The sequence below is a fragment of the Rhinolophus ferrumequinum genome, chromosome 12 (assembly GCF_004115265.2).
Source record: "Rhinolophus ferrumequinum isolate MPI-CBG mRhiFer1 chromosome 12, mRhiFer1_v1.p, whole genome shotgun sequence".
Taxonomy (NCBI): domain Eukaryota; kingdom Metazoa; phylum Chordata; class Mammalia; order Chiroptera; family Rhinolophidae; genus Rhinolophus; species Rhinolophus ferrumequinum.
In genome coordinates, this window is record NC_046295.1 from 64,817,248 (window position 1) to 64,834,311 (window position 17,064).

At 37.7% G+C, this 17,064-nt stretch overlaps 1 protein-coding gene across 1 annotated transcript in view; it reads left to right on the forward strand.

The window, feature by feature from the left end:
• The window catches only part of SNX30 (sorting nexin family member 30), a 96,468-nt gene that overhangs the window by 44,137 nt on the left and 35,267 nt on the right, over positions 1 to 17,064 (forward strand). Inside the window, exons 3-4 of the mRNA XM_033122288.1 lie at positions 4,581 to 4,691; positions 16,078 to 16,236. Of these exons, the coding sequence (XP_032978179.1) occupies positions 4,581 to 4,691; positions 16,078 to 16,236 (270 nt within the window). The remainder of the gene's footprint in view (positions 1 to 4,580; positions 4,692 to 16,077; positions 16,237 to 17,064) is intronic.

Below are 17,064 nucleotides of genomic sequence, written 5' to 3' on the forward strand. Positions count from 1 at the left end.
TGGGACAGTAGGAAGGCTGTGTTCTTAGAGGAGAGCCAGCTTTCAGAATTTGAATAGATTGAAGAACTGCAGGACTTCATTACTAATTATGAAATGAGTGTTCCAGAGAGCTTAGTGGAAAGATCTAAGAAAAAGGAGGTAAGTGGCTGCTTGTATCAGAAGATAGGAAGCCCAGAACAGCATGAGGAGGGGAGCCCAGAAGCCTCTCCAGTCATGCCCAGGTGTTCTCTTAGGGCTGTGGGGTTTTGAAGCAGAATGCCATTAGCTGGCTAATATTTAATGCGGGAAGAGGTTCCTTTGGCGGGAAGGGGATCACTTAGACTTCTTAGGATCCAGCTATGGCCTGGACAGACAGCACTTCTGACAAAGACCGAAGGTCTCTAGAGTAAGTTGGTTGTAAATTTTGGCTTGAATGGAAATTCTTTGGAATGTCTCCAGGCCACAGCCACTGGACACTTTAGCTCCTGGCAAATAAGAGAGGTTCTTTTATGGGAGGATGAGGCCCAGAGGATAGGTTCTCACCTGGGTGAGTGAATGATTGTACTGTGGCTCTGTGCTAGGCCTTCCAAAGTGTTGAATTAAAAAAAAAAAAATTGTCAGGGATGCCCAAAGATGATCAAGAAGATATTCATGTGGAGTGATGGTGAAAATGAATATTTTTCATTTCCATTCTAGTGTGCGGTCACCTATTTGTGACGTTAGATGTGAACCATGACCTTGTGATCTTTGTGGGTCTTTCTAGATTATGGAACACGCTGTGGAAGAACACAGAACAAAATGGTATAGTGGTTGTCTCTGATCCTGAACTGTGGGTGTGCACTTTTCTTTCTTTTTTATTGTTTTGTTTACCACAGATATTAGAAAATAGAGACAGACTCTTATTACCTTATTTTCTTTTCTAAGTTAGACCCTGAATTTCACAGAGGAAAAATTTACTACAAACTCATAGTCGGACTTTTATTGGCAAGCATATTTTATGAGGACCATGAGTCTTATAACTGACTGGGTTTCTCTCCAGAAAGTCACAGTAATGTCTGTGGCCCAATTTTAGCAAGTGTGCCGAATTCCGAGGTGAGTGGGTTTCGCTCGCCTCATTCTTGGCTCTGCTTTTCTCTCTGTCCTTTGTTTTTCTTTTGTCTTTCTCACCTACTTCTAATGGATGTCATTTGATCGTATTTCACATATCTCTATTTCTTTCCTAGAACATGTTGTGGTAATATTGGGTCAGAGAGTGTGAGCATCCTTCTGTTTCATGATGATTATATTTTACCTTATTGCTTTCCACAGCATCATACAAGTTTTACTGCATTGTTAAATCCCTTTTGTCTTTAAAGGAACTGTTAAAAAATGAGCAATTTTTTTTGTACGTGTGACTATAAAAGTGTTGTGTGAGAATAATAGAAAATTTGGATATAAGAATGAGTATAAAGAGGACAGTTGTCATCACTTCTAGATTTTTCTTCTAAACTTTTATATCCAATTTTTTTTAAGTGTTTTTTTCCAGGACCCATCAGCTCCAAGTCAAGTAGTTGTTTCAATCTAGTTGTGGAGTGTGCAGCTCAGTGCCTATGTGGGGATTGAACCGGCAACCTTGTTGTAAAGAGCACCGCGCTCTAACCAACTGAGCTAACCGGCCTCCCCTATATCCAAATTTTTAACACCAATGAAATCATAGTGTATATACAATTAATTTTATATCCTGCTGTTTTCTCTTAAAACTATATCGAAACATTTTGTTATTAAAAATGTGTTACAGACATGATTGTTGAACATTTTTGTTGTTGGACATTTAGGTTGCTTTGATTCCTTTGCAATTTTAAATAATATTGCAGTGAACATCATTATACAAGTATCTTTGCCACAGTTTAAAAATTATCTTTTAATGGTCAATTCCTAGAAGTAGAATTGCAATAGTTAAAGACATAAATATAAAGCCGAAAATACAGGTGAATATTTTAGAAATCTTGCAATGGGGACAGCCTCCCAAGGGATGAAACCAAAAGGAGTAACCATAAGGGAAAATAATGGATGAATTTAAAAATTGTGTATCCGAAAAATCACTTGAAAATTATGATAGACAATGGCTATAAAGAGCTTTCACAAATGAAAAAGACTTGACTCACAATTTTAAAAAGAGACCCTCACAAAAGAAGAAAAAGTACAGCCAACAAATATTTGAAAGGATGTTTAATCCCAATAGTCATTAAAGAAACAAAAGTAAAAGATAATATATTATTTTTCATTTATAAATCCATCAGAGATTACCAATGTTGATGATACTATATGGTAAGAATATAAATTTGTATATTTCTGGAAGCAATTTGTCAATTAAAAATTTATCTACTCTTATCTAGCAATTCTATCTTTAGGAATTTATCTTAAGAGACCTATCAAACAGGTGCCCAATGATGTTTACTGTAGCACTGTTTATTAATTGAAAAATTAGAAACAAGTGGGAATTTGGTTCAATTATGGTATATCCATTCAGTGGAATGCTATATGTGTTAAAAATTATTATGTAGAACTGAATTTAGTGACCTAGAAAGATTTTCAAGATGTGTTAAAGAGATATAGAAAATATGAGTGAATGAATGAATATGCATAGAAAAAATATGAAAATATATAAACTGTAATATTAATTTCATTTTTTCTCTGTTTAGAGGGAGTATGATTGATCTTTTATTTTTTATTTCTTTATTTTTCCTGAAGTTTTAAAATAAGTATGTCTAACCTGCATAAATAGAAGGAAAAAAAGAAGTTCCCCCAAGGTAAAATTGGTTACAGCAGAAACAAAACTTGTGTTTTATTATACTGCTTTTTATAGTTAACAAATATTGATTTCAAAGTTAGAGTAGAAATGTTATTTACATACACTATAATTTATGAAGTGCATTTGCTAAAGCATAATAAAGAGAAATGGTCCCTTGATATCATGTAACATTTAGGAAGGCAAGAAGTAGAGCCCTCCATCGGTTCTGTTTACAATGACAATCATCTAAATTCATTTGTCACCTTTCAAAATCTATCTTTTATGGCCCCATAATCATCAGCAAGTCCTCAGATGGGGCCTGTTGGGGGTCTCTATGGGTTCTTGAGGAACGTCCTTCCAACTCTCTTCTTACTGTTATGGAAACCCTGGCTCTGGGAGGCTTAGTGGTGTCTCAGGAATCTAGTAGGGGTGCTACCAGTAGGACTGCTTACGTGCAGGGTTCTTCCCGCCCTGCTTCGGGAAGAGTGTCAGACTACCTGCCCTCAATATTTCCATGACCTTATGCCTGCAAATTCATCAGCAGTGATTTGTTCTGTGGATTTAAATATTCTCCCTCCCCCACCCCCAATATTACAATGCTAACTCCTTTGGGGAGTCTTCCAGTAGATAATACAAACCTACGTTGAATGAATTTCTCTCCATCTTCCCACCCCTACCGCCCATCATAGGGGAAGGTTGTGTTTCATGGCATAAGCTGGTGCATGGGACTCAGAAAAGGGGAAAAGATGCAAAAAGAGTTAGTTGGGGGTCCGTCCAAGACCCAGGCCTTTAACTTCACAGTTTTGCCTAGATTGTGTGAGCACAGCTTTTGAGGAGGATGATATCATAATTTTCACTGCCAAAGCCGTTCACAGCTTTTTCTTTGATGAATGACTCTTGTTCATGTGTTTTAAAGATATTCTTGGTGTTATGGGTTGAAACAGACTTTTTGGCTTAAAAGGGCAAATTTATGAAATGTAGCTTAAGCCATTTTTATTTTGTACTTTAATTTCTGAGAACTGTGACTGTCGTATAGTCAGTACCCCCATAGGGGAAAATGGTTTATCTGAGACACAATTTTAGTTTGGGCAAATTAATGTGCAAAATTCTTGTTTTGCTACAAATAATTTTATTTATCATCGGTTTTCATTATCAAAGTGCTATCGTCATAATTCAGAAAACTTAAATTCAGGAAAGAGGATGAGATAAATATTTTTCTTCAATATAATGACATTTTGATATTCCTTCTAGATTTTTTTTTTTGTCATCTAAAATATAATTTCAAAGTTATGGTTCAGGCCAGAATATGGCAGATTATGCAAAACCTTTTCTATTTCATCTAATCTGGATCCTAAATGAGCAGGTGATCTGTTATTTTTTGTTTGTTTCCCCTCTGCCTATGGCAAAACTTGTCAGCATATTTAGCAGAGGGTGGAGGTGTAATTTCTTTTAACAGATTGATAGCTTTGGATTCAGTGGCAATATCCTCAGTGGAAAGATTCTGCTGAAAAAAAATTCTCAAAGTTAAGCTTGGAGGAAAAGAATCAAATGTTTCTGAACACAATTCTGAGGGATAGTTGAGTTCTTTTTCCTGATGGTAGAAATGAAAACCCTCCACATTTTCATTCTAGATCCTTGAATTTTTAACTGGGTCTTGTGGCCCAGAGTTGTCATTCTGTATTGCTAAACCCTGCCATTTGGCTGGTGCGTTTGGTGAAAAGAAAATGTTTTCTTGCCCAGTTTGGTTAGTCAAAGAGAGGTTTTTTCCTCCCCTTCTGCCAAGATATGCTCCTATTCCCTTATGCTTATTTTGTTCCATTCTTCTTTGCAGAGTACTCGGGTGGAGTTTGACCTGCCAGAATATTCTGTTCGTCGGAGATACCAGGATTTTGACTGGTTGAGGAACAAACTGGAAGAGTCGCAGCCCACCCATCTCATTCCCGTAGGTACTAAGTCATTATAGCTTGTTACTCACTTTTCTTGCGTTATCTTTTCCTGTGGAGGTTTACTCAGTTTTCACCCCTAAATTACGGGCAAGTGCTGCCTTACATCTGATACTGTATTCACCCAGCAAATGTATGTAAAACATGTTTATGGATACCGAATAATCTATTTCACTTTTTCGGTTTTGGTTTCTGGTTTCTATACAGTACGCCGGTTTCTAGAGTAGGGTGGGGTAGGTTTTCACTTCCATTCTGGCACGTTTTTGAAGTATAGAGAGTCCTAATTCTCATTTGCTGCCTCTTTAAAGACTGTCTCACCCTTCCTGGACACCATTCTTAAAGTTTGGATGGCTGCCACCAGGTGAAGAATGATGCCTCAGGTTACAGCTGGCTGGACTTTCTTTAGACATGGGTAATTCAGGGACCAGGAATCTAATACACAATCCACTCAACCACAGTTTTTCATTTAGAAAACAAACCCAAAAGCTACCTTAGCTCTATTTATTTAAGGAACATTATATTTATCTATTATTTACATCTGCTCTTTTTTTTTCTTTAACAGAACCAGAGCAAATAAAAGTGAAAAGACTACTTAAAAATCAGCATACATATTGAGCACTTCTCAGACTACCCTGTTTTCAGTAGAAATAATTATTTATACCCCAGATGTTTTGGGGGCTTTGGTGGCTTTAGGGCAATTTGGGTCATAAACCTCGTCAGCAGGGCTTTATCTTTTAGTAATAACTTTGGTTGAATAACTTCTTAGCACTACCAATTTTCCTGTTACCATTGCATCTCCTAACGCTTCTTTCCTCCGATGGCTGAAAGAGGCTGACTATGCTGTGACACTGGCAGTTTTTTGGGCTTTCAAGCTGAAAGCAGCCATGTTGGCAGCGCAGTGGTGGAAATGATGGGACTTGGCTGGGACTCCATTCTTTCTCGGGGAACCCCCTTCTGCCCCATCACGTGTCCCCTCTGCTCTCCAAGCCTGAAGTTCTGCTTTTCTGTCTTCTAATCACTTAAAAATGTGCCTGAAGAAGAAACTATAGTTTTTAAACCCTTGGAACTATTCCTTAAAATAGAATCCTAAACAAAAAAACCCCAAAAACTTAATTTGGCAAAATTGGCAGCTAACTAGTGAATTATTTTTTAAAAATAGACTTTTTATTTTAGAACACTTTTAGATTCCCAGAATTATTGCGAAGATAGTACAGTGAGTTCTCATATACCCACATGCAGTTTTGCTTATTAATATTTCACATTAATATGGCACATTTGTCACATTAAGTGACCCAGTAATGGTACATTATTATTGCCTAAAAGTCCTTTATTCAGGTTTCCTCAGTTTTTGCCTAATGCCCTTTTTCTAACCAGGATCCCATCTAGCATACATACAGCATTACATTTAGTCATCAGGTCTCCTTCAGCAGTTCTTGCTCATGACAGTTTCTTGGGCTTTCCTTGTTTTTGCTGACCTTCACAGTTCTGAGAAGTACTGGTGAGGCATTTTGTAGACTGTCCATCAGTTGAGATTTGTCTGATACTTTCCTCATGATTAGACTGGGATAATGTGTTTTGGGTAGGAAAAGCACAGAGACCGAGTGCCGTTCTCCACGCATCACATTAAGGGTTCATGCTATCAGCAATATTTATCCCTGTTGCTGTTAAACTTAATCGCCTGACTTGCGGTAGTGCTTGTCACGTTTCTCCACTGTACAGTAACTCTTTCTTCTCTCCCTATCCATACTGTACTCTTTGGAAAGAAGTTGTTCTTTATGCATCATAGCCCACACTATGCGTAAAGGGAATTGTGCTCCATCTCTCAGCAGATAGTGTATTTCAAGTTTGGTGCTTAACAATCAAAGGTTAGATAGCAACACCTGCTGGTGAAACAAAGTAGCATGCATGGGTAGACGTTGAGGCCAGAATTTAAATGAAAGAGAATGGAAGAGTCTCCAGAATGCCCAGGAATGATCCAGAGTATCTTTCAGTATGGTTTCTTATGGTCTGGGTAGGAGCAGTGAGAAAGAAGATACTTTAGAAGACAGTGGAGACTTAAATTTCTTCATAAATTCTTCGTGCATGTCTGGGCTAGAGAGAGGTTTAATGTAGGAGAGCATCTCTGACTTAAACATGAAAGTCAGACTGGAAACAAACAAAAATTTTCCCCCATAGAAATTCATTTTATAGCAGCTTTGCTAGGAGGTGTCTACCCATTATTAAGCATCCACTTTGTGTTAGTCTTTTTACAAGGCCTGATGAGCACCCTTGGGAAGGTGAGGGGTTGTAAGACAGACAAGGGAGCTCCCCCTGCCCACCCTGGAGAGTTTATTGTCAGATGGAGACTCAGTAAACATGTGTTAGTGTTTAAATTTTCACTTATTTTTTAAAAATAGCTTTATTGAAATATAATTCATATACCATACAATTTGCCCATTTAAAATGTACAAGTAAAGGGCTTTTAGTGTATTCAGAGTATTGTGCAACCATCATACAATTTTAGAAACTCTTCATCACCCCGGAAAGAAACTTCCCACTCCTTGCCTGTCACTTCCAAACTCTCTGCCTTTCCCAGTGCCTGGCAACCACTAATCTACTTTCTGTCTGTGGAGATTCGCCTATTTTAGACATTTCATATAAATAGAATCATACACCACGTAGTCTTTTGTGACTGGATTTTGTCACTTAGCATAACATATTCAAGGTTCATCCATGCTGTAGCATGTATCAGAACTTCATTTCCTTTTTATTGTCAAATAATATTCCATTTGTACAGATGTACCACATTTTGTCTATCCACTCACCTTTGATGGACATTTGAGTTGTTTTTACTTTTTAGCTATGAGTCAGGCTGCTGTAAACATCTGAATGTAAGTTTTTGTGTGGCCATATGTTTTCATTTTGGGGGCTGTATACCTAGGAGTATAATTACTAACTCATATGTAACTATGTTTAACCTTATGAGGAACTGACACTGTTTTCCAAAGTGGCTGTATCCTTTTACATTCCCGCCAGCAGTGTATGAGGGTTCCAGTTTCTCCACAGCTCCATCAACGTTGGTTATTCTCTGCCTTTTTGACTATAGCCAAAGTGATACCTCGTTGTGGTTTTGATTTGCATTTCCCTGACAGTTAATGATGTGAACATTTTTTATGTGCGTCTTGGCCATTTGTTATCTTCCTTGAAGAAATATCTATTCTGATCCTTTGCCCATTTTAAAACTGGGTTGTCTTTTTGTTATTGAGTTTGTAATAGTTCTTTATGGAATCTAGTTACAAATCCCTTATCAGATAGATGACTTGCAAAAATTTTCTCCCATTTAATGGTTATCTTTTTACTTTCGTATTGGTGTCCTTTGAAGATCAAAGATTTTTAATTTTGATGAAGTCAAATTTATCTGTTTTTTTCTTTGGCTGCTTATGCTTTGGGTGTCCTATCTTAGAAACCATTACCTAGTCCTAGCTCCTATGTTGTTTTCTAAGATTTTTATAGTTTTAGCTATTACGTTTAGGTCTTATCAATTTTGAGTTCATTTAACTAGTGAGGCTGAACATCTTTCCATGACTTTTTTGGACATTGACGTTTCTTTTATGAATGCCTCTTCATTTTCTATTGTTTTGTTGTTGTTGTTGTTGTTGTTGTTTTTCTTATTGGTTTGTAAAAACTCCATATTTGCAAAGGAAATGAACCCGGTTGGAAATACCTATTATTTCTCCAGTTGTCATATCTTGGACTGACTCCATAAAAATAATATCCCTTTCCTCTCAGTCAAATTAATTTTTTCTTTATAGTTTCTGGCTGTGAAGTCTGTTTCTAACCTAGAATGTTAAAAATATATTTCTGTATTTTCTTCTGTCTTTATTTTTAATTCACAAGTGTAGCACTTACTCTGATGTAAGATGGGAGGACCTTTTTTCACATGGTGAGTTGTCCAGAACCACTTATCAATCATCTTTATCATAGTTCGTGCATCACACTATATCGTGCATTGTTAGACTTGTGTATTCTTGGTCTGTTTCTGAACGCTTGTTTCATCATTCTGTTTAGTCCAGTGCCACTCCTACACTATATGAATTATTGCAACTTTACCAAACGTTTCAACGTCTCACTGGACAGGTCTTCTATCTCTGCCCCCATCTCCCAATATATATGTACTTTGTTTTCAGAGTTTTTCTAGCTATTTGCACTTTTTTTTCCTAAGATGAACTTTAAAACTTTTGAATCAGTTGGAAAAGTTAAGGGAATAACGGTGGTGAGTTTCTAGTTTTTTGTTTTGCTTTGCCCACTTGTGTCAACTATGATTAAAACTGTGTGAGAATTCCTGAGCTTTCAAATTCTACCACCTATGTTAGGAGCATGGAGGTAAAGTTCACACTTCACCTGGGCTTCATTAGAGCCATGTGAAGTTGTAGGTGAACAGCCAGCCAGACTATTCTTCTGGGGAAACACCTAACTTCTTTCATTCACCTTTCCCTGTTGGCTGTCCTGAGCCCTGCCCTTGTTTCTGGCCCCTGTGGCTCTGAACTTGGCAGCTTCTGAAGCCCTGCTGGAGACATCCAACCCCTTGCTTCCTAATAATGTAAATGATGTTGGATCTGCTGGCAGTTTCTGGGTGTCGGCTGGGACCGTGTCTCATGAGACCCAAGAATGGATACATGGACCCAGGAGAGGCAAAGAGTTTTAAAAAGAGGATAGTTTATTGAAAACAAAGGGTCAGAGCTCCCGAGCGGGAGGGGGTCCTGAATGGGGGTGCCCAGTGACTGAGACAAAAGTTCTTACTTTTATACCTTCCCTTGTCTGCTTGGGGAAGGGAGCTGGAGCCTTCTAATGGAATTCATCTATCAGGTTTGTCCTGTTTGCCCATGCTGAAGGGATTAAGGAAATAACCCAGTCCTATCTATCAGATCTGCTCCTTTGTCGGCCAGAAGGGATTTGAGATAATTTATTAACCTCAAGGTTCTCATATCTTTGTGACATTCCAGAACCCGGAGATTCAGGATGTGGCTGTTTTTTGTTTATTTCACCAGGGACCAGCACCCCCATACTAACCCTCCCATACTAACCAACCCCCATACTAACCAACCTTGCCTCACTAATCTGACCTTGACTTTGCTGAGTAGAATCACAGGTGGTTGATATTGACTGACTTTTCTCTCAACTCGATCTTTTCTGCTTTGTGTCTTTAACAAATTCTGTCCTGTTACTAGTATCTTTGAATTTTCTGGTGCTACAACAAATTTTTCTCTTTTTACATTGCTTGTTCCCCTGGACTTTTAAAAGCAGAAAGAAATAATCATGTTCTTAAAATGCCATCTTAAAACTAGAAGTGTGCTGGATATGTATATTTTTCATCCCATAATGACAATTCACTTTGTATGTCTTTGTTATCTAATAGCAGGAGCCACCAGAAAGTCTTCATTGTGACATGTTTTTGTTTTTTAATTTATTTTTTTGGCTCAGAAGTTGGTTTTAAACACTGCTTCATTTGCTAGAACCCAACTAGTTACACAGCAGATAGATTTCATGATTCTATAGGCACTGATTTTGGAGATGAAGCAAATGCATTTATTAAACTCTATAATGTTTAATTTCACCTGAAAATTTAAAGCTTGCTTTAGTTTTTATGAAGGAAAGTTTGCTGGGAGGATGCATTTATATTTATTATGCACCCAGTTTTTTATTTTGGGTAGTGGTAAACACATAGGAATTGATTAGAAGAAATTCATAATGCAACAAGTTTTTCTTAATATGAAATAATCAGTGAAAACTCTTACCTTCATTTTCTAGTTGGTTCCTTCTTTGTTGTATTGTTAAATATACATGCCTTTCGTTTACCTGATAGATAAGTTAGTAAGTAATGAAACATTGGTTGAACTTTCAAGTATTTTGAATTAAATCAGGCTTAGTGATTGTTCTTTACTGGGACCAAGCTTTTAATCTTCATGCTCTTTTATTTATTTGTTGGTTATTTTTGCTTAGGAGCAATATTTTCTGTTAACTTGATAGGATAAGAAAAATAGTTTTCTGTCATGTAGTGGTGTGCACTAAATATTTGTTGAATTGCATAGAAAAAGCAATTTAAATGCTGACAAAAGTTAGTTCTTTCAAGACTGAGCAATTGAAATCTTTGTTTAGATTTCCCATCCAGAAATAGTGGCTTTTCAGTGACAATCTATAGGAAAAATGCTTTTGTTTCAGATTATAAAATACTTTCTTATAAGCTATTATAATATGGAATATAAGTGCAAGTGTTTTACCAAAGTATCAAGTGCTATAAAAATATAAATATTTTGCGGTTAAACCTTGAAATAGTTAATGGGTTATTATAATGCTTTGCAAATAGGATTTTTGGTAAGTTCCAACACATATATGCATATATAGTTTAAAAAGAAACTTTTTCATTATGGAAAAATGTCAAATATACTAAAGTAGAGAGATTCAGTGCAGTAAATCCTCATGTATTTATCACCCATTTCAACATTTATCAACTATGGCCAATCTTGATTCATCTCTATCCCTACCCACTCCCTCACCAGGTGACTTTTTAAAAAGTGACTGAAACAACAGAAATTTATTGTCTAAGTTCTGGAAGTCAGAAGTCCAAAGTCAGCCTCAGTGGGTTCATATCAAGATGAAGGCAAGGCTGCTTTTCTCTGAAGGTTCTAGGGGAAAATTTGTTCTTGCCTTTTCGAGCTTCTACAGGCCGCCTGCATTCCTTGGCTCACGGCCCCTTCTTCCATCTTCAGAGCCAGCAGGGGAGCAGCTTCTCTCCTCTGTGACATTTTCCATTATTACAGGAGAATGGGTCACTGGTATCATCACAGGAAAGAATTCAAGAAAGTCAAGCAAACGATGCCACGCAAGCGGTAGATTTCTTAAAAAGAAAAGAAATAGTGCGCTCTCAAAAAGGTGTGAGAGTGAGCACGGCCAAAAGAAGAGCAACTGCCCAAAAGAACAAAGAAGCTTAGGGTTTTATTTGAATGAAGGCAGGAAATATTCAAGTTTTAGGGGTGGAATCCTAAGCATTCCCAGGGCAGGTCCACACTGACTACTCCTTCCCCTCGGGAGGTGGGACTCCTGTGTTCTTACTTGGCCTTTGTTGGAACTGTCATGGTGACACAGAGGGTGGAGATTTTCCCTGCCTTCAGTGCTAATAGTATTATAATCCATTACAATTAGCTGTAGGTGCACCTTTTCTTAAGAATGATCTCCTTAGTTTCCTTCGTCTCACCTCATGTCCTCCTTCCTTTCCTTCCCTCTCTCTCCCTCTGTGGGCCTCTTCTTTCTGCCTATGGTAACACCATCATCACACCGTTGTTTTGTTTGTTTGTTTGTAATTGAGATAAAATTCACCAGTTTAAAGTGTACAATTCAGTGGCTTTTACTATATTCACCATGTTTTATAATCACCACCACTAATTCCAGAACATTTTCATCACCCCCAAAAGAAACCCCATGCCCATTAAGTAATCACTTTCCATTCCCCATTTTCTTTAGCCCAACTATTATGAATAATGCTGCTTGAACATTTATTGTGCAAGTTTTTGTTTGAACACTTGCTTTTAGTTGTCTTTGTTATATACCAAGGAATGCACTTGCTGGATCATATGGTAATTCTATGTTAAATTTTTTGAGGATCTGACATTTTATATTCCCACCAGCAATGGATGAGACTTCCAGTTTCTCCACATACTTGCCAACACTTGTTGTTATTCTTTTTTTTGTTTTATAGCCATCCTAATGGGTGAGAAATGGCATCTCAGATGATTTTTAAAAGCATTTGGCTTAAAAGATATAGGGAAGTTTCACCCTTTAGTTCACTCTCCTTTTTGCTTTCTGTTCTCAGTGTTTACAAATTTATAAAAATATCTGGCATTCATTAGACATTCACCGTGTGCTTGAAGCTGTATTGAGCTCTTCACTTGAGATTAATTATCTCATTTACAGAGTATAGATGCCCTTGATTTAACTAGTAACCCAGATTCTGATGCATAAACAACCCAGGAGGTAATTGTAAAGGTGAGACTGAGAGTAGGTGTGTCTCTTTAAGGAAGCTTGAAATAGGAAGAAACAAATTTTCGAAGCCATGTACATTTGGGAATAATAATGCCAACTACAGAAGGAAATTCTTTTTGCAAAAGGATTCACTCCAGGGTTCCTTTAAGTAGCAAGCTTCCCTGATTCATTAAACATAAAGTTCAATGTACTAAATCTGAAGAATGGATAACTATTTCAAGAGGTTATCTGTTACGTTCAATGAGGCACACCTAACCACTTATTTGCTCATTCTGCCTTCGTCCCAACTCCTTTTCATCATAAGCAAATGAGAGAATGCTCAACAGGACTCCTGAGATAAGAACAGAAAAATGTCCACTGGATTTGGTAATTAGAAAATCACTGCTCATCTTTAAAAGAGCAGTTTCTGCATTGGGTAAGGATGTGGCAGAGAAACGCAGCGTCGAGGGCATTGCCAGAGACAGCTTTGTTTTGGCCTGGAGGCAGGTTGGGGGTTGAGAAATCAGTGGAAAGAGCGGAAGTAGAGATAAATGACTTTTTTCAAAAAGGTTGAATGAGACAGGAAGGAGGGGAGAGGAGATGTAAAGTCAAAGGATAGTTGGGGTTTTGTTTTGTTTTGTTTTGTTTTTTCAGGTAGAACGAGAACTAGCCATATTTTTGTAAACTCAGGAAGTAGAGCTGCATGAGGAGATGTTGAAGATACTGAAGAAAACGTATAATTAACTGATGACAAGTGCATGACAGTGAACTAATGCGTCCAGGAAACAGATGGAATAGTTAGCTTTGGAGAGGAGTATGTCCTCACAGGGCCCTGAGGAACGGAGGTGAGGCTGGTGCCCAATAGATGAGTTTCTGTGGAGGAAGCAAAATGGTTAGGGAATTTCCAGGTGACGCCCTTACACCTGATTCCTCCTTCAGAGAGATGCTAATCTCTTAACATGGAAGGTTGGCAGTTGCATGTAGGGTTTAAGGAGAATGGCTGCCTAAGGGAATGGGAGAATTGGGCAGAATAAAGGAAGCATCTTAAAGGACAACCATACCCTATTAAGACAGCTTCTCTGATGACAGAACATTTAGCTGGGTGGCCTATGTGTCTGACCCGGTCATACATTTCTAGTGTTCTACCCAAGTGTAAGCTCTACTGGACATCTGACTTGGACATGCTACCCCCATGTGGCTCTGTAATTTTATTCCTGACTCTACTCCCCTCCCTTCCTTCATTGCTAAACCTTTCCACTGTGCCCTCTAGAACTCCTTCTCTATTAAAAAGAAATCCCTCAATTTTTAGCCTCTTCTCTGAACACTCCCACCATCTAAAGATTCTACTGAACAGTGGCTTCCCTGAAGATGAGTAAGTAGTCCCCTGAAGTGCTGCCACTGCTACAACCAAAAACACACACACTTATATTGAGTGTCTACTCTGTGGCAGGAATTGATCGAAACATGGTCAACCTTATAGCTTAATTTAATCCTCATGACAACTTTACAAGGTTGGTACTATTGTTATCTATTTTTTTTTTTACAGACGAAAAAACTGAGGTACCAAGAGATTATAGAAACTTGACCAAAGTCAAACAACTTGGCAGATATGAAGGATTAACCTAGGAGGCATGGCAGTAGGGTCTTTACTCAAGAACTATTAATAGAACATACTGATTTTTCAAAGGTCTTTCAAGTTCAAGATGTCGAATTCCTACACACCCCAACTACTTCATTTCCCGGGATGCTGGTGTTGCCAGTTCCTAAACCTTTAATAGATTTTGTGTTATCAATCTGAGTTGCTTCTTGGCTTTTCCACTCCAAGTGGCTTAGGAGTCCAGTTTTTGGGGTTGGCTAAGTTCTTGTTTCCTATTTCTGTGTTTTTCTTTTTTGTTTTTTGGGTTTTTTGTTTGTTTGTTTGCTTTTGTTTTGTGGTCTTCAAGGGTTTATAACTTAAAAGAAAAAAAAATCTCTTCGTGGCCATATGAGATTTGAAGAGGTTGTAAACGTCAATGCTTGTTCCAATTTTTTCGCGTCTTCACCAACATTTGTTTTTTTCTTCTTCTTTCTTTAAAAGAAAATTATGGCCATCCTAGGGGTTGTGAAGTATATCTCATTGTGGTTTTGATTTGCATTTTTCTAATAACTGATGATGTTGAACATCTTTTCATATGCTTATTGAGCCATTAGTATATCTTTGGAAAAATAGTAAGATCATTTTTTAATGTAAATACGCTTTTAATATTTCATACCAGAACATTTTTAATTGTGCATTTGCAGATACTCTGTTTCTTGTGGTGGCAGTAACTTAACAAGGAAGGACTTTTAATCAAGCATTTAATCAAGCTACTACACAGAAAGGTTAAAGCTCAGAGATACTTTGGTAGCTGGGTAGTTTGAAATTGCCCACAATACTGGTTGACAATACATAGGATAGAGAAATTTGTTTAAGGGGAGTAAAGGAAGTTACATCTGTAAAAAATTTTGAGTGTAAACCTAAACAAACAAAAAAGACTTGGGAAAGGTATTTTTTAGATACATGGGTTTGCCTAATGTACTTATTTCAACATCCACCAAGTTCTTTTATCCCTTGAACTAGGAGTAGAATCTTATTATATTTAAAGACATTTTTGTGTTTGATGTTGTCTGCCTTCTTTACAATGTCTTATCTTGTCCTAACTTTCTCATTATATCATCTGTGGTATCAAGCAAGGTAAAGATAACTATACTATTGGATTTACTAGATAAACATTGACTAACTGTCTTCTGTATTGCATGGCCTATGCACTAGTGTTTTATTTTGTTTCTGTTTTTGTTTATGTTGTTTTTTAATTAAAATTTACTGGGGTGACAATGGTTAATAAAATTACATAGGTTTCAAGTGTACAATTCTGTAACACATCATCTATATATCACACTGTGTGTTCACCACCCAGAGTCAGTTCTCTTCCATCACCAAATATTTGACCCCCTTTAACCTCTTCTATCCCCTCTCCCCTTACCCTCTTGTAACCACTGAACTGACACATAGTCTGTGTCTGTGAGTTTTTGTTTCTTTCTTTGTTTGTCTGGTTTATGCTCTAGTGTTTTATTTCTTGCATTGTAACATTGACAGGGTAGTTGTGATTTATTCCATCTATATTTTTCAAAAAGGTTTATACCGATGACTAGCTACATAAAGATCTGACTGATTAAGAAATACTGTTCTTGGAGGCAGAGGGTCCAAGATGCCAGATGAATACCTTGGCAAAAAAAAAAAAAAAGATATAAGTAAATAAAAGAAAAATACTGTTCTTGGACAGTTGAGTCATAGAATGATTTGTTAGCCTGGTGGTTTTTCTGTGCACCATTTTATCAGTTACTCTGAATATTTTCTTCCTGTCTTCATAGCCGCTTCCTGAGAAGTTTGTGGTGAAAGGTGTTGTGGATCGTTTTTCAGAAGAGTTTGTGGAGACCAGAAGAAAAGCTTTGGATAAATTTCTAAAAAGAATTACGGATCATCCTGTGCTATCTTTCAATGAACACTTTAATGTTTTTCTTACTGCTAAGGTAAGGACAGAATTTTCCATATTTCTTCCCCCAAGTTAGCATTCTTTGGGCTTCTTCTTAAAAGCCGTTTGGATCTCTCACAAGCCACCTTCATGCATGGCATGCTATAGTGGGCGTCATTGACCTGCTCTGTGTTTTTGATGAACATTTACATTAGCGTGGCTTCTTCGTGAGAATTCAGGAGAAACACCCCATTGCAACAGCAGCAGAAGTTAGAGTATTTTCACTTGCTGAAAGCAGAGACGTGTTTCCTTAAATACTTCTTGGCATATTACTGGGTAAGGCCATTCTGACCAACCGTGGGCACAGAAAGGTTAGAACGTTTATCGAGTGTTTGATAAGGATGTCCTTCACAAGAACCCTGTGAGTGTTTCCTCGTAACCCCATTTTATAGATGAGGAAACTGAAGTTCATGGAGTCTGTACATGTTCCAGTGGCATCACTAGGACTTGAAATTGGCTCTTTGTGGTCTGAGGCCACACTTACGCTCTGTATTACTGTCTGACCAAGAGTGGTTCAGCCCACAGCCAGGTTCCTATCAGGTGGGCATTTTCTAAGCCTTTGCCAGAGAAATATTTGGGGTCTACTAGCTGCCAGATTTTGTGTATTCAAACTCAAATTGATCATTCACTGATTTCTCTCTGCACTTCCCTGCTGGCAGAACTGGCTAGAAAACCTGAGGTACTCTACTTTGTTGGCAGAAATGGGATCTCATGCCCAGACTCTCATGCCAGCTTCCTTCCAGCTCCATCCATTTACTTTCATGTACCATATTTCCATATTCAGGCCATAGGTAATGTGTTCTGCGTTGGCAAGGATACTGAGGCC